General features: G+C 44.7%; 1 protein-coding gene across 1 annotated transcript in view; it reads right to left on the bottom strand.

The window, feature by feature from the left end:
* Positions 1-26284, bottom strand: part of kcnk9 (potassium channel, subfamily K, member 9) — a gene marked incomplete at its 5' end in the record, with an annotated part of 221842 nt that extends 195558 nt beyond the window's left edge. The window contains 3 exons of the mRNA XM_060904490.1: positions 20654-21224; positions 24345-24494; positions 26237-26284. Of these exons, the coding sequence (XP_060760473.1) occupies positions 20654-21224; positions 24345-24494; positions 26237-26284 (769 nt within the window). The remainder of the gene's footprint in view (positions 1-20653; positions 21225-24344; positions 24495-26236) is intronic.
* Positions 26285-26872: the final 588 nt, after the last annotated feature.

The following is a 26872-nucleotide window of genomic DNA, read 5'->3' as shown; positions in this document are numbered from 1 at the left end:
GAAAATTCTCAGACATCCCGCCCCTATAAGAATCTCACCATTTTATTGGTCAAAACCAGGGCTTTGAACCAGAATTTTTTTCCTATTGGTTCGTTCCGAACAGAAACGGAATTTTAACGTTTCCGGTTTTGGGTTCCACCATTAAATAGACGTTCCCGAACCGGTTAGAACAAAAAAATTTCGTTCCCGGAACGGTTAATTACGTTCCCTGTCAGCTGTTTAACAAATGGCTATAAAATTATGTCTCTGTCTCATCCAGCTTAAGCCAAATGTAGGCTAATTCTATTACAACCTTCATTAAATAAGACAAGAAATAATTCAAAACAATTATTATTTCAAATGTTGGTGATTTGGATTCTCAGTATGTCTTCCCATCTACACAAACAGAAAAAGTGCCAAAAATGAAAGATGATTCGTTTAGTGTGTTACCAAAGGCTAGTCAGGCCCTATGCATTGATAGGCTAACAGAGGTTAACGTCATTTAATGTTCGCGAGCCTCTCATTAACGTGGACAAATATATTGATATCGTGTTTGAAATTGACGTTTTTGAATAACGATAGACTGCAATATTTACCTCTTATTTAAGATGTGGAGACGTGATAGTAGTCCACCCTCCCGCTCTCTCCATTCAGTCAGCGAACGTCACACAGGAAGTGAACCCCAGCGGGTCATAGAAACTTGTGCAGGAGAAGAATGACTTTTTAATTTGTAGGCTACGGAAACTTTGAGGAACGAAATAAAAACCGGTATTAACCGGTTACCATTATTTTTAATAAGTGTTTCTGTTCCGGAGCATAAAAAATAATAAAGTTTCTGGTTTCGTTTCTGTTCCATGTGAAATAGAAAAAGTTTCCGGTTTTCGTTTTCGTTCCTTGAACCGGTTCAAAGCCCTGGTCAAAACACCCAAAACATTCCGAGGATACACTAAACTGACCCTGATGAGCATTGTGTTCTGCTCAAAAAGCTCAATCAAGCTCAACTTGAACCGACACCCTGCTCCTGCCTCACTTGCGAAACACCAGCGGATCTTCTACAAACACAACATTCCTGTACATTTCAGACCCAGTAACACTCTGAGGCAGAGATTGGTCCACCCTACAGACAGGATACCCAGACACAAACAGGACAACGTAGTGTACGCAATTCTTGGGTTTCAGTCATGTGACTTTTCTTAGTGGAAAGTTTTACCGGAAGTGAAATAGCTGGCGGTCTAAACGGCTGCCGTAGTGCAAACAACTAGCGATAAGTTATCAGAGTACACTCGTAATCTAGAAGCCACTGCTGGCTTTAGATATATTCAGAAGATTGCTATGTGCAATGGAATCGACCCCTACAGTCTGGGAAAGAAGGATTTGTCATACGATCTCGAAAACGACCCTTCAGTCGAGTTCCCCGACATCTCGAACTATCTGGTGTTGCAGACGTCCTTCTACACTGCAAAACAGATGAAAGCGTGGAAGAGTACGGAGGCTTATGGCTTTTTTGTATGTGGCTGGGTAAAGGACCTCGCTATCAAGTCGCCGCCAAATGAATCCTGGATTGTTTTTGCCCATGGAAGTATGCTTTTTTAAGCATTTCGTTTGCGTCTTTACAACGAAGCGCTGCAAATTGAAGTGTAAACAAACAACAGTTGGCTTGATTCTCACTTGTGTTGGCTTTTATCTCTCAGGTAAATCGTTCACAAAGATCATCAGAAACCCCTTTAAAGACCTGGATCTTAGTTAAACAAGACGGAGAAGTGATCACGGCGCATTGTAACTGCACGGCTGGGGAAGAATTTTGTCGCAACCTTCATGCATATGGACTTTGTGAGGAGTAAACAAAGAAACAGCTGGGGACTTTAGCGCTTCGTGACTAAAAAAAGTACCGTAAAATAACGACATATAGCAAGAAAAGCACTTGGGAAACACTAAGGACAGAGCTGAGAGGGAAATACAAACCTTTCACCAAGTGATCACTGCAAACTCGAGCATGCTTCGACTCGGCTCCCTTCGATTTCACTGAGGTTCAAAAGCCACCTTTCTCAACGTCTTTTTGTGAAATCCTGTGTTCATTCACCCTTTTTTATTAGTTCATGGGGAACCCTGAAGAAACTTTTATCATCAGTTTCACAGTTTGATCGATTTGAACAACCTAAAGCAACGCAAGCGTAAGGCATTTTTCATGCGAGCAATCCACCTTCTCCGTACAAACGCTTTGTCAACTGAGCTTTGGTAGACCACCAGCTAAAGTTTTGAATAACTAATGAGGCGGATGTGACGTCATGTGAAACCCAAGAATTCAATGCAGTGAGGAATGCACAGACCTGTACACTGGGGAAGCAAAACAACCACTTCACAGGTGCATGGCTCAATGCAGGTGAGCCAGTTCCTCAGACAGGACTCTGCAGTCTATCTTCATTTCAATAGCAAAGGACACTCGTTTCAGGACTGCAATGTACGCCAGAGAAAACTGGTGGCTTGAAAGAGGAGTAAAAGAAGCCATCTTTGTCAACCTGGAATGACCATCACTGAACAGAGGAGGTGGTCTGAGACACCACTTATCAGCCACCTACAATGCAGTCCTTTGCACACTTCCCAGAAAACTGAATACACATCCACACCAAGGCTCAGCTGACTTCCATGACTCACATGATGGCAGAGAGCCAACAACCAACAGATCATCCTAACGACCCTCTAGGTTGCTAACACTGTTGACACCTGGCCCACAGGATGACTGACCCAGGTGACCTTAACGACTCTCCTTAGGGCTGCTTTTGGTCCACTAGAGGATAAATACCTGGAACTGCCCACTAGTCAGAAAGAACTGAAGAAGCCTTTCGGATGAGAGGTGAAACGTCTTCAAGAATTTCAAGCAAGTCCAGTTGCCTTCTTTAGCACCTACGGTTTACTATGACCTGGATGACTGAGAACCTTTATAGACAACGGTGTCAACCGTTCCGCTGCTGCACCATCTGAATAATAATAATAATAAGAAGAAGAAGACTTTATTTGGTCACACATAGACTCAAGCACAGCTTCTGCATTTAACCCATTTGAAGCAGTGAACACACACATACCCAGAGCAGTGGGTAGCTATCATAATACTACAGCACCCAGAGAGCAGTTGAGGGTTCGGTGCCTTGCTCAAAGGCACTTCAGCCATGATACAGAGGGAGGGGAAAGAGCTGTTCATTCACTCAACTCCCCTCACATTTTTCCTGCCCATCCTGGGAATCAAATCGGCGACCTTTTGGGCCCCAGGCTGCTTCTCTAACCTTCAGGCCATGGCTGCCCCAGTATTTTGGCTATACTACCACTGGTCAGTCTGATTCCTGCCTCAGGATTTCTGCAAGGGATGTCTAAAAAAAACCCTTAGAACAAAAGAGTTCTTCAAGGGTTCATTGGGTACTAAACATGAATGGGGGTTTATGACAGGAACCCCCTCTCCCATTCATTTTTATTACCCAATGAATGCTTAAAGAACCCTTGAAGAGCCTTTGGGGGGGGTATGATGGGAAAAACCACAAGTTGCTCTAGTGGTTAGCATATGTCCACATTTTGCTCATCCAGGAGATCATGAGGTCTACTCACAGATGGGTCATACATTACATTAATGACATTTAGCAGACGCTGTTATCAAGAGCGGGGCGGCACGGTGGTGTAGTGGTTAGCGCTGTCGCCTCACAGCAAGAAGGTCCTGGGTTCGAGCCCCGGGGCCGGCGAGGGCCTTTCTGTGTGGAGTTTGCATGTTCTCCCCGTGTCCACGTGGGTTTCCTCCGGGTGCTCCGGTTTCCCCCACAGTCCAAAGACATGCAGGTTAGGTTAACTGGTGACTCTAAATTGACCGTAGGTGTGAATGTGAGTGTGAATGGTTGTCTGTGTCTATGTGTCAGCCCTGTGATGACCTGGCGACTTGTCCAGGGTGTACCCCGCCTTTCGCCCGTAGTCAGCTGGGATAGGCTCCAGCTTGCCTGCGACCCTGTAGAAGGATAAAGCGGCTAGAGATAATGAGATGAGATGAATGTTATCAAGAGCGATGTACAACACACCCAGGACAGCCTGGGGAGCAGTTGGGGGTTAGGTGCCTTGCTCAAGGGCACTTCAGCCATTCCTGCTGGTCCAGGGAATCAAATCAGCAATGTTTTTGGTCCCAAAGCTGCTTCTCTAACCATTAGGCCATGGCTTCCCCCAAAGACCATCATAAAAATGGCTAGTGCCATCTGATGAGGCACGCTGATGGAAGCTAGGGCTATGGAAACGGAGATCCTGGTAAGTACTTGGATGGGAGACTTCCTGGGAAGACCAGGGCCTGGCACAGGAAGGATTCTATGATAGGAAAACATGCAAAGGGTTCTATATTGAACCTTTTAAGGGACAAGTGAAGACCTTTAATTCATAACATTTTAGTTCTAATAAGGAAAGAAGAGGAAGAGTAAGAAGGACTTGATGTGCAGAAAGGAGCAAAGAAAGAGAGTGAAGGAGGACAGAGATGGAAAATACAAAGAAGAGAAAAAGACACAAAAAGGAACATAATGAAGGAAGGAAGGAAGGAAGGAAGGAAGGAAGGAAGGAAGGGAAGCATGAAAATACTCCCTCTCCAAAAGGATTTGGTGCACAGGAGTGGGAGGAAAACAACTCAGAACCTCGCTATCAACACTTTTCCTCTGGTTTTATTTTTTACACACCAGAAAAGGAAAATAAAATGCCATCTAATACTGACAGCAATAACTATGGATTATCCAGTCCAGTGGAAATGATAATCAGTGCTCCAGCTGTAGTCCAGAGCAAGGAGGGATTGGAGGATACTTAACTTAGCATTAGCCTGATTAGCAAATGTTAATAAATTTCCCTAAAATCTCTTTTACAGGAAGAAGGAAGCTTTATGACCCTGGTGTGAGTCAGGTACATCTACACAGTGCTTGGGCCCCTAATAAGAAAAACTTCACCAAAATCAATAGGTTTACGTCACCTTCAGTGACTCAAGCCCAAATAATAACAATAATAAATACAGCAGCAAAGAGCAATCTGTGGGGCCCAAGCATTTTTTTTTTTGCAAATATTGTTTCATGCTAAAGAGACTTTAGAGTTTAGCACAATGATTTCAGATTAAGTTATGTAGCTAGTCTATTAATTTAGTAGGAAGGCTGCCATTATTTTTGAACAAGGGCAAGATTGCATCTGCATAATCCCTGATCAGACTGAATGCTGAGCTCATTTATCAACCGCACAGAGATCGACAACTGGGTGTGTCTGGAGAGATGCGAGCCAGGGATTAATACATACATCTGTTTGGTTTTGTAACGTTACCATGGTAACGATCAATAATGCCACCAGTAGTTCCACATGTGAGCAGATGTGTTGTGTAAACTCAACACTAACCCTGACACGCAGACCCTGACGACGGCTTCAATTAGTCCTGATTGAGGCGTTAAAGCGAAACGCAGTGACCTCGAGCCGAGTAAACAGAGGCGAGGGAAAGTCATTAGCTGAACTGTCAGGGTGTGTTTCCACACGACACACACACGGGAAAATGATGCGGTGAGCCACGATACACTGATGTGTAAACGAGGATCGCGTCTTCATTACACAGAATAAAACTAATCACATGACGAGGTAAAGATGAGATCAACCTGATAAGAGGAGCGGGAGGAGGCGGTCTCAGCTTCGGCCATAAACACCTATCACAGGGCCAGAGGGGATGTGATCCTGCTTACTAAAAAATAAAGGATAGATTCACAAAGAAAGAAAGAAAGAAAGAAAGAAAGAAAGAAAGAAAGAAAGAAAGAAAGAAAGAAAGAAAGATGGGAGGAAGACAAGAAGGACAAAAAAGTTGAAGAAAGAAAATGAAAAAGAAAGGAAGACAGGAAAGGAGGAGAGAAGAAGGAAAGAAGGGAGGAAGTAATCAAAGAAGAGGAATGAAAAGGAAGAGAAGAGAGAAAAAGGAATAAGGAAAAGCAAAGAAAGAAAGAAAAAGAAAGAAAGAACAGTAATGGGACACGAAAGGAGGAAGAGAAAGAGTATAAAGAAGGAATGAAAAACAAGTATGGAGGAAGAAGATTAGAGAAAAAGAAAGAAATGAAGGAATGAAAAAATGAATGAGAGAAAAGGCAGGAAAAAATGAGGGCAAGAAAGAAAGAGGGAAGAAGAGAAAAGGAAAACAAGAAAGGAAAAGAAGGCATCTAACAACACAGGATCAATATGGAGAAAAAGAAAGAAAGAAAGAAAGAAAGAAAGAAAGAAAGAAAGAAAGAAAAGCATGGAATGAGCAAAGGAAAGAAGAAGGATGGGAGGAAGAGAGGAAGAACAAGAAGAGACTTGAAGAAATGAAGACAGGAAAGGTCAAGAGGAAGGAAAGAAAAGTGAGGAAGTAATTCAAGAACAGGAATGAAATGGAATAGAAGAGAAAAAGGAGAAGAAAAACAAGAAAGAAAAACAAGAAAGAAAGAAAGAAAGAAAGAAAGAAAGAAAGAAAGAAAGAAAGAAAGAAAGAAAGAAAGAAATGGAATGAGCAAAGATGTAAAGAAAGATGGGAGGAAGAGAGGAAGGACAAAAATAGAGTTGAAGAAAGGAAGAACTAAAAAGGAAGCAGGAAGATAGGAAAGGAGGAGAGAAGAAAGAAAGAAGTGAGTAAGTAATCAAAGAAGAGGAATGAAAAGGATGAGAAGAGAGAAAAAAGGAGAAGAAAAACAAAAAATGAGAATAAGGAAAAGCAAAGAAAGAAAGAAAGAAAGAAAGAAAGAAAGAAAGAAAGAAAGAACAAGGAAGGGACATGAAAGGAGGTAAACAAAGTGTGTAAAAAAGGAATGAAAAACAAGTATGGAGGAAAAAGCTCTGAGAAACAGAAAGAAATAAAGGAGGATGGAAGGGAAAAAAGAAAGGAGAGAAAAGGCAGGACAAAATAAGGGCAAGACAGAAAGGGGAGGAGAAAGGAGGAAGAAGAGGAATGGGAAAAGGAAAACAAGCAAAGAAAGGAGAATTAAAAGAGAAAGAAAGAAAGAAAGAAAGAAAGAAAGAAAGAAAGAAAGAAAGAAAGAAAGAAGTGGGGAAAGCATGGAATGAGAAAAAGAAAGAAGTAAAGAAGGATGGAAGGAAGAGAGAACGGACAAAAAGAGAGTTGAAGAAAGAAAGAATGAAAAGTAAGAAAGGAAGATAGGAAAGGAGGAGAGGAAGGAAAGAAAAGAGGAAGTAATCAAAGAAGAGCAATAAAAAGGATGAGAAGAGAGAAAAAAGAAAGAATGAATCAGAAAGGAAGACAGGAGGAAATGAAGGATGGGTATTATTACAAAGGAAGAAAGGAAGGAAAGAAGGAAGAAGAACGACAGCGACTCAGCTTCATCTCACCACGCCGCGGTTGATTGTTTTCCTCCAACAGCACCACACGGTGTTTTATTTCTTCCATGACGTGCTCGGTGTGGTGATTTTTGTTGCACCGTCACTTAAACAGTGAACCATTCCATCGGTGAGCTTCCAGAAAGTTCTCCTCACACACTCCATCTCGGTATTAATCCCACAACCTCCTGTCCACATTTCACTTCAAATTTACATTCACTGTGTGACATCATACTCGCTCGGCACGTACGCTTATGGACAAAATCTGAACTATGATGGCAGAGTGATGGCTCCGCCCCTTCCACTGAGGAGTGTGTTGAGCACTTGACACTAATCACCCCAGGCGTCATCTTCTGTCTGTCCTTCAGTTTTTGACACAGGTGATGAGTCAGCAGATCTCACGACTAATTTCAGCTGACATTACACACTCTGCTCTCTCCACAGAGCGTCTCAGAGGAACTCGGCTTCAGAATTGCTGAATCAGAACTGAGCTCATATCGGTAACGTCTCTGTGTCCACATCAGCGCATTACTCTAACGTCTCTGTGTCCACATCAGCACTTTACCCTAACGTCTGTGTCCACATCAGCACTTTACCCTAACGTCTGTGTCCACATCAGCACTTTACCCTAACGTCTGTGTCCACATCAGCGCATTACTCTAACGTCTCTGTGTCCACATCAGCACTTTACCCTAACGTCTGTGTCCACATCAGCACTTTACCCTAACGTCTGTGTCCACATCAGCACTTTACCCTAACGTCTGTGTCCACATCAGCACTTTACCCTAACGTCTCTGTGTCCACATCAGCACTTTACCCTAACGTCTCTGTGTCCACATCAGCACTTTACCCTAACGTCTGTGTCCACATCAGCACTTTACCCTAACGTCTCTGTGTCCACATCAGCACTTTACTCTAACGTCTCTGTGTCCACATCAGCACTTTACCCTAACGTCTGTGTCCACATCAGCACTTTACCCTAACGTCTGTGTCCACATCAGCACTTTACCCTAACGTCTCTGTGTCCACATCAGCACTTTACCCTAACGTCTCTGTGTCCACATCAGCACTTTACCCTAACGTCTGTGTCCACATCAGCGCTTTACCCTAACGTCTGTGTCCACATCACCGCTTTACTCTCACGTCTGTGTCCACATCAGCACTTTACCCTAACGTCTGTGTCCACATCAGCACTTTACCCTAACGTCTGTGTCCACATCAGCACTTTACCCTAACGTCTGTGTCCACATCAGCACTTTACCCTAACGTCTCTGTGTCCACATCAGCACTTTACCCTAACGTCTCTGTGTCCACATCAGCACTTTACCCTAACGTCTGTGTCCACATCAGCACTTTACCCTAACGTCTCTGTGTCCACATCAGCGCATTACTCTAACGTCTGTGTCCACATCAGCACTTTACCCTAACGTCTGTGTCCACATCAGCACTTTACCCTAACGTCTGTGTCCACATCAGCACTTTACCCTAACGTCTGTGTCCACATCAGCATTTTACCCTAACGTCTGTGTCCACATCAGCACTTTACCCTAACGTCTGTGTCCACATCAGCACTTTACCCTAACGTCTCTGTGTCCACATCAGCACTTTACTGTAACGTCTGTGTCCACAACAGCGCTTTACTCTCACGTCTGTGTCCACATCAGCACTTTACCCTAACGTCTGTGTCCACATCAGCACTTTACCCTAACGTCTGTGTCCACATCAGCACTTTACCCTAACGTCTGTGTCCACATCAGCATTTTACCCTAACGTCTGTGTCCACATCAGCACTTTACCCTAACGTCTGTGTCCACATCAGCACTTTACCCTAACGTCTGTGTCCACATCAGCACTTTACCCTAACGTCTGTGTCCACATCAGCACTTTACCCTAACGTCTGTGTCCACATCAGCACTTTACCCTAACGTCTCTGTGTCCACATCAGCACTTTACCCTAACGTCTCTGTGTCCACATCTGCACTTTACCCTAACATCTCTGTGTCCACATCAGCACTTTACCCTAAGGTCTGTGTCCACATCAGCACTTTACCCTAACATCTCTGTGTCCACATCAGCACTTTACCCTAACATCTGTGTCCACATCAGCATTTTACCCTAACGTCTCTGTGTCCACATCAGCATTTTACCCTAACGTCTCTGTGTCCACATCAGCACTTTACCCTAACGTCTGTCTCCACATCAGCACTTTACCCTAACGTCTGTGTCCACATCAGCACTTTACCCTAACGTCTGTGTCCACATCAGCGCTTTACTCTCACGTCTGTGTCCACATCAGCACTTTACCCTAACGTCTGTGTCCACATCAGCGCTTTACTCTCACGTCTGTGTCCACATCAGCACTTTACCCTAACGTCTGTGTCCACATCAGCACTTTACCCTAACGTCTCTGTGTCCACATCAGCACTTTACCCTAACGTCTGTGTCCACATCAGCACTTTACCCTAACGTCTCTGTGTCCACATCAGCACTTTACCCTAACGTCTGTGTCCACATCAGCACTTTACCCTAACGTCTGTGTCCACATCAGCACTTTACCCTAACGTCTGTGTCCACATCAGCGCTTTACTCTCATGTCTGTGTCCACATCAGCACTTTACTCTAACGTCTGTGTCCACATCAGCACTTTACCCTAACGTCTGTGTCCACATCAGCACTTTACCCTAACGTCTCTGTGTCCACATCAGCACTTTACCCTAACGTCTGTGTCCACATCAGCACTTTACCCTAACGTCTGTGTCCACATCAGCACTTTACCCTAACGTCTGTGTCCACATCAGCACTTTACCCTAACGTCTGTGTCCACATCAGCACTTTATCCTAACGTCTGTGTCCACATCAGCACTTTACCCTAACGTCTGTGTCCACATCAGCACTTTACCCTAACGTCTGTGTCCACATCAGCACTTTACCCTAACGTCTGTGTCCACATCAGCACTTTACCCTAACGTCTCTGTGTCCACATCAGCACTTTACCCTAACGTCTGTGTCCACATCAGCACTTTACCCTAAGGTCTGTGTCCACAGCAGCACTTTACCTTAACATCTCTGTGTCCACATCAGCACTTTACCCTAACGTCTGTGTCCACATCAGCGCTTTAGTCTCATGACTGTGTCCACATCAGCGCTTTACTCTCACGGCTGTGTCCACATCAGCACTTTACCCTAACGTCTGTGTCCACATCAGCACTTTGCCCTAACGTCTGTGTCCACATCAGCACTTTATCCTAACGTCTGTGTCCACATCAGCACTTTACCCTAACGTCTGTGTCCACATCAGCACTTTACCCTAACGTCTGTGTCCACATCAGCACTTTACCCTAACGTCTCTGTGTCCACATCAGCACTTTACCCTAATGTCTGTGTCCACATCAGCACTTTACCCTAAGGTCTGTGTCCACAGCAGCACTTTACCTTAACATCTCTGTGTCCACATCAGCACTTTACTCTAACGTCTGTGTCCACGTCAGCGCTTTAGTCTCATGACTGTGTCCACATCAGCGCTTTACTCTCACGGCTGTGTCCACATCAGCGCTTTACCCTAACATCTCTGTGTCCACATCAGCACTTTACCCTAACGTCTGTGTCCACATCAGCACTTTACTCTAACATCTGTGTCCACATCAGCACTTTATCCTAACGTCTGTGTCCACATCAGCACTTTACCCTAACGTCTGTGTCCACATCAGCACTTTACCCTAACGTCTGTGTCCACATCAGCACTTTACCCTAACGTCTGTGTCCACATCAGCACTTTACCCTAACGTCTCTGTGTCCACATCAGCACTTTACCCTAACGTCTGTGTCCACATCAGCACTTTACCCTAAGGTCTGTGTCCACAGCAGCACTTTACCTTAACATCTCTGTGTCCACATCAGCACTTTACCCTAACGTCTGTGTCCACATCAGCGCTTTAGTCTCATGACTGTGTCCACATCAGCGCTTTACTCTCACGGCTGTGTCCACATCAGCACTTTACCCTAACGTCTGTGTCCACATCAGCACTTTGCCCTAACGTCTGTGTCCACATCAGCACTTTATCCTAACGTCTGTGTCCACATCAGCACTTTACCCTAACGTCTGTGTCCACATCAGCACTTTACCCTAACGTCTGTGTCCACATCAGCACTTTACCCTAACGTCTCTGTGTCCACATCAGCACTTTACCCTAATGTCTGTGTCCACATCAGCACTTTACCCTAAGGTCTGTGTCCACAGCAGCACTTTACCTTAACATCTCTGTGTCCACATCAGCACTTTACTCTAACGTCTGTGTCCACGTCAGCGCTTTAGTCTCATGACTGTGTCCACATCAGCGCTTTACTCTCACGGCTGTGTCCACATCAGCGCTTTACCCTAACATCTCTGTGTCCACATCAGCACTTTACCCTAACGTCTGTGTCCACATCAGCACTTTACTCTAACATCTGTGTCCACATCAGCACTTTACTCTAACGTCTGTGTCCACGTCAGCGCTTTAGTCTCATGACTGTGTCCATATCAGCGCTTTACTCTCACGGCTGTGACCACATCAGCGCTTTACTCTCACGTCTGTGTCCACATCAGCACTTTACTCTCACGTCTGTGTCCACATCAGCGCTTTACTCTAACGTCTGTGTCCACATCAGCGCTTTGCTCTCATGTCTGTGTCCACATCAGCGCTTTACTCTAACATCTGTGTCCACATCAGCACTTTACCCTAACATCTCTGTGTCCACATCAGCACTTTACCCTAACGTCTGTGTCCACATCAGCACTTTACCCTAACGTCTCTGTGTCCACATCAGCACTTTACCCTAACGTCTGTGTCCACATCAGCACTTTACCCTAACGTATGTGTCCATATCAGCGCTTTACTCTCACGGCTGTGTCCACATCAGCACTTTACTCTAAAGTCTGTGTCCATATCAGCGCTTTACTCTCACGGCTGTGACCACATCAGCGCTTTACTCTCACATCTGTGTCCACATCAGCGCTTTACTCTAACGTCTGTGTCCACATCAGCGCTTTGATCTCATGTCTGTGTCCACATCAGCGCTTTACTCTAACGTCTGTGTCCACATCAGCGCTTTGCTCTCATGTCTGTGTCCACATCAGCTCTTTGCTCTAACGTCTGTGTCCACATCAGCACTTTACTCTCATGTCTCTGTGTCCACATCAGCGCTTTGTTCTAACGTCTCTTTGTCCACATCAGTGCTTTGAACTAACATCTCTGTGTCCACATCAGTGCTTTGAACTAACATATGTGTCCACATCAGCACTTTACCCTCATGTCTCTGTGTCCACATCAGTGCTTTGAACTAACGTCTGTGTCCACATCAGCGCTTTACTCTCACATCTGTGTCCACATCAGTGCTTTACTCTCACGTCTGTGTCCACATCAGCGCTTTACTCTCACGTCTGTGTCCACATCAGCGCTTTACTCTCACGTCTGTGTCCACATCAGCGCTTTACTCTAACGTCTGTGTCCATATCAGCGCTTTACTCTCATGTCTGTGTCCACATCAGCGCTTTACTCTAACGTCTGTGTCCACATCAGCGCTTTACTCTCATGTCTGTGTCCACATCAGCGCTTTACTCTCACGTCTGTGTCCACATCAGCACTTTATCCTAATGTCTCTGTGTCCACATCAGCACTTTACCCTAACGTCTCTGTGTCCACATCAGCGCTTTACTCTCACGTCTGTGTCCACATCAGTGCTTTACTCTAACATCTCTGTGTCCACATCAGTGCTTTACTCTCATGTCTCTGTGTCCACATCAGTGCTTTACTCTAACATCTCTGTGTCCACATAAGTACATTATTCTAACTTCCCTGTGTCCACATCAGCACTTTACTCTAACATCTTTGTGTCCACATAAGCACATTATTCTAACTTCCCTGTGTCCACATCAGCACTTTACTCGAACATCTCTGTGTCCACATCAGCACTTTACTCTTATGTCTGTGTCCACGTCAGTGCTATACTCTAACATATCTGTGTCCACATAAGCGCATTATTCTAACTTCTCTGTGTACACATCAGCACTTTACTCTCATGTCTCTGTGTCCACATCAGTGCTTTGTTCTATCGTCTTTGTGTCCACATCAGTGTTTTGAACTAACGTCTCAGTGTCCACATCAGCGCTTTACTCTAACGTCTGTGTCCATATCAGAGCTTTGAACTAACATCTCTGTGTCCACATCAGCACTTTACTCTTATGTCTGTGTCCACATCAGTGCTATACTCTAACATATCTATGTCCACATAAGCGCATTATTCTAACTTCCCTGTGTCCACATCAGCACTTTACTCTAACATCTCTGTGTCCACATCAGCACTTTACTCTTATGTCTGTGTCCACGTCAGTGCTATACTCTAACATATCTGTGTCCACATAAGCGCATTATTCTAACTTCTCTGTGTACACATCAGCACTTTACTCTCATGTCTCTGTGTCCACATCAGTGCTTTGTTCTATCGTCTTTGTGTCCACATCAGTGTTTTGAACTAACGTCTCAGTGTCCACATCAGCGCTTTACTCTAACGTCTGTGTCCATATCAGAGCTTTGAACTAACATCTCTGTGTCCACATCAGCGCTTTGTTCTATCATCTCTGTGTGTACATCAGTGCTTTGAACTAACGTCTCTGTGTCCACATCAGCGCTTTACTCTAACGTGTCCACATCAGTGCTTTGAACTAATGTCTCTGTGTCCACATCAGTGCTTTGTTCTAACGTCTTTGTGTCCACGTCAGTGTTTTGAACTAACGTCTCAGTGTCCACATCAGCGCTTTACTCTAACGTCTGTGTCCATATCAGAGCTTTGAACTAACATCTCTGTGTCCACATCAGCGCTTTGAACTAACGTCTCTGTGTCCACATCAGCGCTTTGAAGTAATGTCTCTGTGTCCACATCAGCGCTTTACTCACACGTCTCTGTGTCCACATCAGTGCTTTGTTCTATCATCTCTGTGTCTACATCAGTGATTTGAACTAACGTCTCTGTGTCCACATCAGCACTTTACTCTAACATGTGTCCACATCAGTGCTTTGAACTAATGTATCTGTGTCCACATCAGTGCTTTGTTCTAACATCTATGTCCACATCAGCACTTTACTCTAATGTCTCTCTCTGTGTCCACATCAGCGCTTTACTCTCATGTCTCTGTGTCCACATCAGCGCTTTGTTCTAATGTCTCTGTGTCCACATCAGTGCTTTGAACTAACGTCTCTGTGTCCACATCAGTGCTTTGATCTAATGTCTCTGTGTCCACATCAGTGCTTTGAACTAATGTCTCTGTGTCCACATCAGTGCTTTGAACTAACGTCTCTGTGTCCACATCAGTGCTTTGAACTAACGTCTCTGTGTCCACATCAGTGCTTTGAACTAACATCTCTGTGTCCACATCAGCACTTTACTCTAACGTCTCTGTGTCCAGATCAGCGTTTTTTTCTAATGTCTCTGTGTCCACATCAGTGCTTTGAACTAACGTCTCTGTGTCCACATCAGTGCATTACTCTCACGTCTGTGTCCACATATGCGCTTTAGTCTAACATCTCTGTGTCCACATCAGCGCTTTGTTCTAACCTCTCTGTGTCCATATCAGTGCTTTACTCTCACCTCTCTGTGTCCACATCAGCACTTTGTTCTATCGTCTCTGTGTCCACATCAGTGCTTTGAACTAACGTCTGTGTCCACATCAGCACTTTACTCTAACATCTATGTGTCCACATCAGCGTTTGTTCTAACGTCTCTGTGTCCACATCAGCACTTTGAACTAATGTCTCTGTGTCCACATCAGTGCTTTGAACTAACGTCTCTGTGTCCACATCAGCGCTTATTTTTAACGTCTGTGTCCACACCAACGCTTTGTTTTAACGTCTCTGTGTCCACATCAGCACTTTGTTTTAACGTCTCTGTGTCCACACCAACGCTTTGTTTTAACGTCTCTGTGTCCACATCAGCGCTTTGAACTAATGTCTGTGTGTCCACATCAGCGCATTACTCTCACATCCCTGTGTCCACATCAGCGCTTTGTTCTAATGCCTCTATGTGCACATCAGCGCTTTACTCTAACGTCTCTGTGTCCAAATCAGCGCTTTACTCTAACATCTTTGTGTTCACATCAGCGCTTTACTCTCACGTCTCTGTGTCCACATCAGCGCTTTACTCTCATGTCTCTGTGTCCACATCAGCGCTTTGTTCTAACATCTCTGTGTCCACATCAGTGCTTTGAACTAACATCTCTGTGTCGACATCAGCACTTTACTCTAATGTCTGTGTCCTGATCAGCATTTTTTTCTAACGTCTCTGTGTCCACATCAGGGCTTTGAACTAACGTCCCTGTGTCCACATCAGTGCTTTGAACTAACATCTCTGTGTCCACATCAGTGCTTTGAACTAATGTCTCTGTGTCCACATCAGTGCTTTGAACTAACGTCTCTGTGTCCACATCAGCGCTTTACTCTAACATCTGTGTGTCCACATCAGCGCTTTACTCTAATGTCTTTGTGTCCACATCGGCACTTTACTCTAATGTCTCTGTGTCCACATCATCACTTTGTTCTAACATCACTGTGTCCACATCAGCACATTACTCTCACATCTCTGTATCCACATCAGCGCTTTGTTCTATCGTCTCTGTGTCCACACGTCTCTGTGTCCACATCAGGGCTTTGTTCTAACATCTCTGTGTCCACATGTCTCTGTGTCCACATTGGCACTTTACTTTAATGTCCCTGTGTCCACATCATTACTTTGTTCTAACATCACTGTGTCCACATCAGTGCATTACTCTCACGTCTCTGTGTCCACATCAGCGCTTTGTTCTATCGTCTCTGTGTCCAAATCAGTGCCTTGAACTACCGTCACTGTGTCCACATCAGTGCTTTGAACTAATGTCTCTGTGTCCACATCAGTGCTTTACTCTAACCTCTCTGTGTCCACATCAGCACTTTGAACTAACCTCTCTGTGTCCACATCAGCGCTTTACACTCACGTCTCTGTGTCCACATCAGTGCTTTGAACTAACGTCTCTGTGTCCACATCAGTGCTTTGAACTCACGTCTCTGTGTCCACATCAGTGCTTTAATCTCATGTCTCTGTGTCCACATCAGCGCTTTACTCTAACATCTCTGTGTCCACATCAGCTGTTTGTTCTATCGTCTCTGTATCCACATCAGTGCTTTGAACTAACGTCTCTGTGTCCACATCAGCGCTTTGTTCTAACATCTCTGTGTCCACATCAGCGCTTTAATCTCATGTCTCTGTGTCCACATCAGCGCTTTGTTCTAACATCTCTGTGTCCACATCAGTGCTTTACTCTAACGTCTGTGTCCACATCAGCGCTTTACTCTAACGTCTGTGTCCACATCAGTGCTTTGAACTAATGTCTCTGTGTCCACATCAGTGCTTTAATCTCATGTCTCTGTGTCCACATCAGTGCTTTGAACTAATGTCTCTGTGTCCACATCAGCGCTTTACTCTAACGTCTGTGTCCACATCAGCGCTTTGTTCTAACGTCTCTGTGTCCACATCAGCACTTTAATCTCACGTCTCTGTGTCCACATCAGCGCTTTAATCTCATGTCTCGGTGTCCACATCAGCGCTTTACTCTAACATCTCTGTGTCCACATCATTGCTTTACTCTAACGTCTCTGTGTCCACATCAGCACTTTACTCTAACGTCTCTGTGTCCAGATCAGCGTTTTTTTTCTAACGTCTCTGTGTCCACATCAGTGCTTTGAACTAACGTCTCTGTGTTCACATCAGCGCCTTGAACTAATGTCTCTGTGTCCACATCAGCGCTTTGTTCTAACCTCTCTGTGTCCACATCAGCGCTTTACTCTCACGTTTCTGTGTCCACATCAGTGGTTTGTTATATCGTCTCTGTGTCCACATCAGTGCTTTGAACTAATGTCTCTGTGTCCACATCAGCACTTTACTCTAACGTCTGTGTCCACATCAGTGCTTTGAACTAACGTCTCTTTGTCCACATCAGTGCTTTGTTCTAACATCTCTGTGTCCACATCAGCGCTTTAAACTCATGTCTCTGTGTCCACATCAGCGCTTTGTTCTAATGTCTCTGTGTCCACATCAGTGCTTTGAACTAACGTCTCTGTGTCCACATCAGCGCTTTGTTCTAACGTCTCTGTGTCCACATCAGCACTTTAATCTCATGTCTCTGTGTCCACATCAGCGCTTTAACCTCATGTCTCTGTGTCCACATCAGCACTTTACTCTAACGTCTCTGTGTCCAGATCAGCGTTTTTTTCTAACATCTCTGTGTCCACATCAGTGCTTTGAACTAACGTCTCTGTGTCCACATCGGCACTTTAATCTCATGTCTCTGTGTCCACATCAGCGCTTTAACCTCATGTCTCTGTGTCCACATCAGCACTTTACTCTAACGTCTCTGTGTCCAGATCAGCGTTTTTTTCTAACATCTCTGTGTCCACATCAGTGCTTTGAACTAACGTGTCTGTGTCCACATCGGCACTTTACTCTAATGTCTCTGTGTCCACATCAGCACATTGTTCTAACGTCTCTATGTCCACATCACTGCTTTACTCTAATGTCTCTGTGTCCACATCAGCGCTTTGTTCTAACGTCTCTGTGTCCATGCCAACTTTACTCTCCATTGTCAGCTACAATTACACTCACTACAAAAAAGAAAAAAAAAAAAACATGAAATGCACTTCTGTCTTTCTTGTCTCTTTCTTCCTTTCTGTCTTCTTTCTCTCTCTTTTCTGTCTTTGTTTTTTCCCTTTTCTGTGTTCTTGCTTCCTTTCTTCTCAGTGCCTGCTTCTCTTTCTTGCTTTCCTCCCTTTTTCCTTCATTTGTGCTGTCCATCTTTCCTCTTTTTATCCCTCATTTCTTCACCACATCCTTCTTTCCTGCTTTTGATGTTCCTATCATCCTTTTTCTCTCACTGACTTCCTGTCTTCATGCCTTATTTTTCTTTCTTTTTCTTTCTCTCTTTTCAAAGAAAGTCTAAAATCATTCCAAGATTAAATTATTAATTTTATAAATTAAAGGTAAATTAAATCTGCAGATCTATGCATATTTAATTAGGTGAAGCCTTATTTATATCAGTAAATGCAAACACTTTTAAAAATAGGAGCAATCCACTGCTATTCATTGTTTTTTTTTTCACCTGCTCTGTCTCTCATTATGATTTGTCATTTTCATCATTTATTTGTGGATTGAATCAATTTTCCTATATTTTTCTAATAACGCAATGCAATGATTTCATTTGCATCATTATAATTTCATCATTAATATTTATTAAAATATTTAAATGTTACATGAAGTCCTGTGAATTAACACATCATTTATAGTTCGGTTGTACGGTGATCTCTGATTGGTTGAGCAAGAGAACACCATGATATGATAATGACAGGGATATTATCTCACACACACAAACACAAAGGTATCTAAGTTCGATCTGCTGATAAAGCAGTGAGTGTGTGATAAACAACACTGCAGTCATGATGTGATAAAAACATAATGGAGAAATTGCTCAGCCATGGCAGTACAAAAATTTTGGCACCCTTATTTCTGAGAGTGTAGCTTCAGTCAGTTTCTGTTTTATTTATATAAGTGCGCAGAGTGAATTGTTCTCCGTCTCTGTAGGTGTGTGCACAAGCCATGCACCTGCTCTCTCTCTCTCACACACACACACGCCAGCTTAAAAGCAGCAGACACACTATTGAAAAGGTAAAAAATGATGCAATTTAAACTTGTGCATACATCGTTTTTAAATTCTTTAAATATCACGCATCACAATTATTGCCAAAAGTAATTACACCCCAAAACAAAGCCATATCAGTGTTATAGACTGTAATAATATGAAAAAACTCATATATAGACTACTTTTTTGTGTGCAAATGCAACAGTGAGTGATCCTGAAGACTAAATGAGGTTTAAAACACACAACATGTTTGTTTGTGTTCATCCCAACTGCAATTTGTTCTCATTTCTCTTTAAACACGCATCATTTTTGCACATTAGCTGTTTCTCGGCAGTATATCTGTGTGAAAAGTGTCTCAGATCTGTTTCAGAAGTCGCAAACTTCACATTTGTTTGGAAATTACAAAGATGCTCATCAAAAAAATAAATAAAATTAAAAAAGAAAAAAAGTCGCTCCTGTTGGTGCAGGCGCTTTCTCCGAGGTGCGCGCTCTCGCTCTTGCTCGTGCACGCGGTTGTCGCTGTCCGTTCAGCACCAGCGAGCAGCGCACTAACGCAATCTCCAAACAAACCGGTTTAAAACTCGCACTTTTCAGATTGCATCGATTTCATAAATGGGGATCAAAATAAGCAGCTGTGCATGTGAAATGCAAAAAAAAAAATCTTAATATGTTCAGGACTCCTGGACAATAAATTTCCCAACAAATGGGGGGAACAAAAAAAAAAAAGAAGTGTGGAAAAATGGACAGGGCCGTGGTGCTGATCAGGAACACCTGCGTGCGTGTGCGCTTCCAGCTGATTTATCCCTCTTATTTATTCATTTACATTCACGAGTAATAAAGAAGTGAGAACTCCTCCATGCGTCCTTGGAATTTATGAACATCCTGGCTAATGCTCCACATTCCTCACGAACCCTAAGGCTCTGTTTTCCTCCTTATTAACCATCTATAACTCTCTCTCTCTCTCTCTCTCTCTCTCTGGGATTAGGTTCATGTTCCATTACAGTCCATCCGGTTTCGGATTAAAGATGCTGTTTACCCTTTTTTGTCATTATTTTAGAACTCATTGCGACAACAACGATCACTTACACACCTGTAGTTTGGAGAGAGACCAGATGTGAAAATAAGATTAGCTTTAACCCCGAGGTGAGATTTTTGGTTGTTGTTGCTTTTTTAACTCCTACACCCTCATCATTCTGGCTGTTCTTTGTGGTTTCACTGCTCACTAGTGCAGGATGAAGCAGTGCGTCGTGTGAAATTCACCTCCAGCCTGCAGCACAGGCACATTTAGATGCTACATGTTGCATTTGTATGACTGCAAAAGTGTTTTTCGAGGTTGGTTCGTCTTTTTTTTTGGTCACACAGGAAAAGGCCTTGATGTGGCCTGAACTCCAGCAGCTGTGCTGATGTAAGAGTTAGCAGGGCGCGTTGAGTTTGAGATAGATAGATAGATAGATAGATAGATAGATAGATAGATAGATAGATAGATAGATAGATAGATAGATAGATAGATAGATAGATAGATAGATGTGTTGATTGAGAACTACAGGTGTTATGGGGCGTAAAGCCTGTAAGTTTATGGAGCACTAGCGCGCAGGTGAAGTGAACTCCGAGGGGAAGGAGAAGCGCGTGCAGCTCGGACTGACTCACCGATGGTGGTGATGACGGTGATGGCGAAGTAAAAAGATCCGGCGAATTTCCACTGCACTCCGGCCCGGTGCGGCTCGGCTTCCATGATGATGGTCTCGAGTTTCCGGTAGTCGTCCTCGCTGATGTTGTACTTGCCCTGCAGCCGCTTCTCCTCGGCCTGCAGCTGCTCCTTTTCGCGCATCTCGAAGTCCGACTCGAGCGCGTCGAACACGGCGGCGCCGACCAGCAGGTAGGTGAACGTGCAGACGATCAGGGACAGGGTCCGCACGTTCTGCCGCTTCATGGCGCCCCGGAGCCAGCCCGCGTGGGGCTCATGTCCCCGCGGATCCGCCGGGAGTGCGCGGCGGCAGCGGCACGGGCAGTGGCGACAGTGGCAGTCGGGAAAGCTTGGGCACGGGCGCTTGCAGTCGAGCGTCCCCGGGTCCCGGTCGTGGCTCAGGGAGAGGCACAGCAGGCTGCTGGAACGCCGCGAACGCGCGCCGTGCAAGCGCGGCACTCTGCGCAAGACGTGGCCGATGCAGGTCGCGCCGGCGCGCAGTGCCATCAACCAGCCGCGCGGATCCCACCGTCGCTCATGTCACCGATGATCGCGCGCGTCCTCGTGCTTTTGGATTTCCCTCGCTTTTGGGCAGCAGACACGGCGAACGCGCGCCACGAAAACATCTTCAGACATGTTCCCTCAAAGTTTTCGACCTGTTCATCGAGCCCGAAAAACGGCGTCACGAGACACAAATCCAGGAACGACCAAGAGGAACGACGGTGACGCGCGCGCTTATCTTATTCCCTCTGCTGCCTGAAGAAAAGAAAAGAAAAGAAAAACTCTTGGGGAAGATCTCCAGGTGAAGGGCTCCGTTTACCGGTCAGCCCGTCCGTCCGTGGCTCTCTCCTCCTCCTCCTGCTGCTGCTCGTGCTCCGGTCCGCCGCGGAGAAAAGCGGATACACGGTCCCCGGTGCGCGCCACTGAAAAGCGGCCACATCACCAAACCGACATCATGCGTCGCCGCTCCTCCGCGCGCGGTCTGTCTTCCACACCGGGGAGGGAGGGCGGGGGCCGGGGGTGGAGAGAGAGGGGGGACACACCGATTACACCTGAAACGTTCAACTGGTGCAGGAGAACCTTAAAGAGAAAGACGAGCTGCAACAACAGGTTGCTCCTGAGAATAAAAAAAAAAAATCCTCTCCCCCCCTCTCTCTCTCTCTCTCCCATATCAATCACCAATATTATCCTCTGAATAAATCACGTGACTAAAGACCAAATCTTAAAATCCTCACCAGTTTCACCTCAACACGAGCCTCTCTCTCTCTCTCTCTCTCTCTCAGGGTTGCCAGATTGTGCACTCTATGGACTTATTAAGCCATTTGAATTGATCTGGAGAGGGATTTAATCTTCAACACATCAGTAAAGTGAAATGTCTGCACTGTTCCTCTTAGGCAGAATAACATACCTCATCCAGGACGGTTTAAAAGGTTACAGCATCACTTTTCCTTCACAGTAATTTATCGAACAACATTGGAGAAAGGGGCGGCACGGTGGTGTAGTGGTTAGCGCTGTCGCCTCACAGCAAGAAGGTCCTGGGTTTGAGACCCAGGGCCACCGAGGGCCTTTCTGTGTGGAGTTTGCATGTTCTCCCCGTGTCCGCGTGGGTTTCCTCCGGGTGCTCCGGTTTCCCCCACAGTCCAAAGACATGCAGGTTAGGTTAACTGGTGACTCTAAATTGAGCGTAGGTGTGAATGTGAGTGTGAATGGTTGTCTGTGTCTATGTGTCAGCCCTGTGATGACCTGGCGACTTGTCCAGGGTGTACCCCGCCTTTCGCCCGTAGTCAGCTGGGATAGGCTCCAGCTTGCCTGCGACCCTGTAGAAGGATAAAGCGGCTACAGATAATGAGATGAGATGAACATTGGAGAGTGGATCGGTGTCTGAACCTGCTACTCAACCAACAGGGAACGGGTTCTCAAACCGGTTCCATTCAGGATTCTTTGGTGTTAGTGAACTGACCTAGCCTGGGCCCGCCCATCCTAAGCATGACGCAATATGCGGGCCTGTTGCGAGATTAGTCTGGCCAGGCAAGCTATCTCCAGCTCTTCCAAGCTCCCGAAAAATCGGGAACCAATCAACTTTGAGCATCTCCAACGGCCCTGGGTAGAGGCGTGTTCAAGGCACTGACGTAGTAGAACTGCGACCGGAAGCCATAGATTGTTTACAGAATCTATGCCGGAAGCGCTTCATTCACGCTTCCGCATCTATTACGCATAGATGCTGTATTGAAAGCATTCAACGGGAAGTTCTCATTGAAAACGGAGCGACGAGCAGCCCTGGAGGTATTTATCTTCTTCCTGTTACTCAAGCAGTTTCCGTCGCGTCACATACGTCAGAGGAAAGAGTGATGTGATTGGTTTAAGCTTCGTCACAGCCTTTTCTGGCTTCGACCAGTAGCAAACTGAGGCATTTCAGGGAGGCGGGTCAACCACGGGCTCTGGGAAACGGTTGGGCTTAATATCTTGGCCAGACCAATAGCTCGGAGAGCTTTGAAGTCGCGTTAGCCAGGCTAGAACCGACCCATGTTTTCACCAGTTTTAATCAAGAATGCGTCATGACCGGAGGGCGTGGCACAATTCATAACAGGAGTAAAGAGTAAGAGCAAGATGGCGGTGCACACTGATTACCTCTGAGTTGTGGTTTTGTTGTTGCAGATATTTGTTTTTGGTCCTTTTTTTTTCTGAAGATGTATCATTTTCCGCTGCGTTCTGCTTCCTCTTCAAACTAATGGCGTGCCCACTGATGTCATCACGGTTCACGGTTTTGTTACAACTTTTCACTTTCCGTCAAAATGCTCCGAATGGTTCAAAATTTGGTGCACAGACAAGAACAGAACCCGTTCCCTGTTGGTCAAAATTTGTATCAGATGTGCTGATGTGGTTCCAGAAAAATTAGATGAACTTCACATGTGAATAACGTGTTGGTGTGTTTTCTTTCAGTGATGACTTTAAGTCTACAAGGTGTGTCAGAAAAGAAAGAGAACTGGGGTCACAAAAAACTGTCAAATTCCAACTACAAACTACAAGTTTTCCCCTTTGAAATAACCCCCTTGAGTCTAAAGCAGGGCGGCACGGTGGTGTAGTGGTTAGCGCTGTCGCCTCACAGCAAGAAGGTCCGGGTTCGAGCCCTGTGGCCGGCGAGGGCCTTTCTGTGTGGAGTTTGCATGTTCTCCCCGTGTCCGCGTGGGTTTCCTCCGGGTGCTCCGGTTTCCCCCACAGTCCAAAGACATGCAGGTTAGGTTAACTGGTGGCTCTAAATTGAGCGTAGGTGTGAATGTGAGTGTGAATGGTTGTCTGTGTCTATGTGTCAGCTCTGTGATGACCTGGCGACTTGTCCAGGGTGTACCCTGCCTTTCGCCCGTAGTCAGCTGGGATAGGCTCCAGCTTGCCTGCGACCCTGTAGAACAGGATAAAGCGGCTACAGATAATGAGATGAGATGAGATGAGATGAGTCTAAAGCACTTCCCCATCCTTCTCCGCCATGCCTCCATGCACTCCTGGAAGGATTCTCCTGGGATTCTCCACAGGTCCGTCATCACAGCCCTCTTGATGGCTTCACCATCCAGAAAACAGGTCCCCTTGATGACCCCCTTGAGCTTGGGGAAAAGGAAAAAAAAATCACAGGTTGGGTGAGTAGGGAGGTTGCTCCAGCACGGTGATGTTCTTCTCAGCAAGGAACTGCTGGATGCTCAGGACGTTATGAGCCGGCGAGTTGTCCTGCCACAACTCTCGCCTCTTCTCGTGCACTGAACAAAGCAAATGCCACAGGATCTCTTTGTAGACATGCTGGTTGATCGTCTGGCCCTGTGGCAAGAATGTTATGTGGACGATGCCCCTCACATCGAAGAAGCACACTAAGTCCTGTTACTTTTCTAACACACCTCGTATGGTGTCTGTTATTTTTATACCTGATGCAATAATTTCTTGAAGAATTCCCACAATACCGATAACTGCAACTATAACGATAACCGTAAATAAATCAGTCCCTTGCAGTTTATGGGGTTGATGGTCACACCAGGCTGATAACGAAGGCCAGAGGCGATTCTAGAGTCTGTTGTGGCCCCAAGCAAAAATTTCCAGGGGGCCCTTCTGACCAGTGTTCATTACCAATATGTTATAAATAATCTGACACCAACGAAAAATGTATGAAACCAAAGTTTTTTAAATTCCAAATGTGAAAATACAATGGTAAAGAACAATAAAAACAATAAAAAACAAAATAAATAAGCCATCGGGACCCGACTCTCAGGGGGCCCCTGGGCCAGGGGGCCCCAAGCAGTTGCCTGCCTTGCCTGTTCACAAGCTGCGCATCTGACGAAGGCCTTTGATTCTGTAAAACATTGTTTATAACCTGAAAAACTTTCCGTTAAATGCGTATATTATCAATCTGTATTTAAACTTTTTGAAACATAGGAAACAAAGGGTCATCTACAATGCCTTTGTAGGAGATTGGAAGGAGGTAAACCACAACACCACCCAGGGCAGTGTTAGTGGCCCATACCTCTTTAATATTTTTCTAAATGACCTAGAGATTAAAAATGGCTCCACTACTGTTTTGTATAAATATGCGGATGACTCCACTATTATTGCGCCCATGTGGCGGGAACTCACAGTTCCGGTGAGTGAGTAATGCAGTTTTTAGAATGGTCAAAAACCAATTCTATGATCTGTAATCACAGTAAATGTAAAGAGCTTACTTTTGTGAAAAAGAGCAATGTAGAGAACTTTGATAGGATAGCCGGAACACCTCAGGTGAAGGAACTTGTTTTGCTTGGTTTCACTTTCCAGTCAGACACCAGATTTACCACTCATATAAAGAATAAGTTATCAAAAGCTAACAAGTACCTACATGTACTTAGAACACTTAGAAAAGAAGGGCATAATCAAATGGGAATTGACTATTCAATACCATTGTACTCCTGAATATTTCATATGGGCTTGCAGTGTACGGGGCCGCAGAAGCCAAATTAACAACAGATCAGTGTTTTTTGGATCGATGTAAGAAATGTAGGTACATCTTAAATAGTATAGACGTTCATAAACTCCCAGAAAAAACAAGATAAGAAAATACACTGTAAAAAATGTCCGTAGAATTAACAGTGAATTTATGTAAAATCATGACATAAAAAAACTGTAAATACAAAAACAATGAAGCAGTGTGTAATTTACATCAATATACTGTAAAACTCCTAACCAAATACCACTGTTAATTTAACAGTAGGGCGGCACGGTGGTGTAGTGGTTAGCGCTGTCGCCTCACAGCAAGAAGGTCCTGGGTTCGAGCCCCGTGGCCGGCGAGGGCCTTTCTGTGCGGAGTTTGCATGTTCTCCCCGTGTCCGCGTGGGTTTCCTCTGGGTGCTCCGGTTTCCCCCACAGTCCAAAGACATGCAGGTTAGGTTAACTGGTGACTCTAAATTGACCGTAGGTGTGAATGTGAGTGTGAATGGTTGTCTGTGTCTATGTGTCAGCCCTGTGATGACCTGGCGACTTGTCCAGGGTGTACCCCGCCTTTCGCCCGTAGTCAGCTGGGATAGGCTCCAGCTCGCCTGCGACCCTGTAGAACAGGATAAAGCGGCTACAGATAATGAGATGAGATGAGATGAGAATTTAACAGTAAGAATATGTTGAATTGATCTCTTTTTTTTGTAGAATTTACAAATTGTTGTAGTTTAAACACAGACAAAGTGTAATACTAAAACAGAATGTGATAGTTAAAATTACATCATTGCCCTGTTAAAAATTTTTTAAAAATGTCAGTAGAGGCTCTCCGGCACATTTCGTTAAACTCTAAATCAAATAAAATATCTGTCTAGTAGATCATTGCTTGTAACCATCATTTTGGAGCCACAAAAACCAATAATCGAGAACACTCGCAATTCATTCCTAGATGCTTTTTTATTGTACAGTGAATATCCGTAAAATTAAATTAGTTATGTATTGATTATTGTACATTGAATACCTATTTACATTTAGTTATCATTAATTGCACATGGAATCCCAGTGAAATGTACAAGTTTTTCTGTAATGTTGTTTACATTTCATTGTATTTTTAACAGGATTATTCTGGCAACCACAGCTGCCAGTATTTTTCCGTAAAAACAACGGATTTTTTTTTTTTTTACAGGGTATACACAAATGCTACAGTTGTGGTCAGAAGTTTACATGCGGTGACATGAATGTCA

The sequence above is a fragment of the Neoarius graeffei genome, chromosome 2 (genome assembly GCF_027579695.1).
Source record: "Neoarius graeffei isolate fNeoGra1 chromosome 2, fNeoGra1.pri, whole genome shotgun sequence".
Lineage (NCBI taxonomy): Eukaryota > Metazoa > Chordata > Actinopteri > Siluriformes > Ariidae > Neoarius > Neoarius graeffei.
Note: the sequence above shows the minus strand (reverse complement) of the source record. Positions and strands in the feature narration are given on the sequence as shown.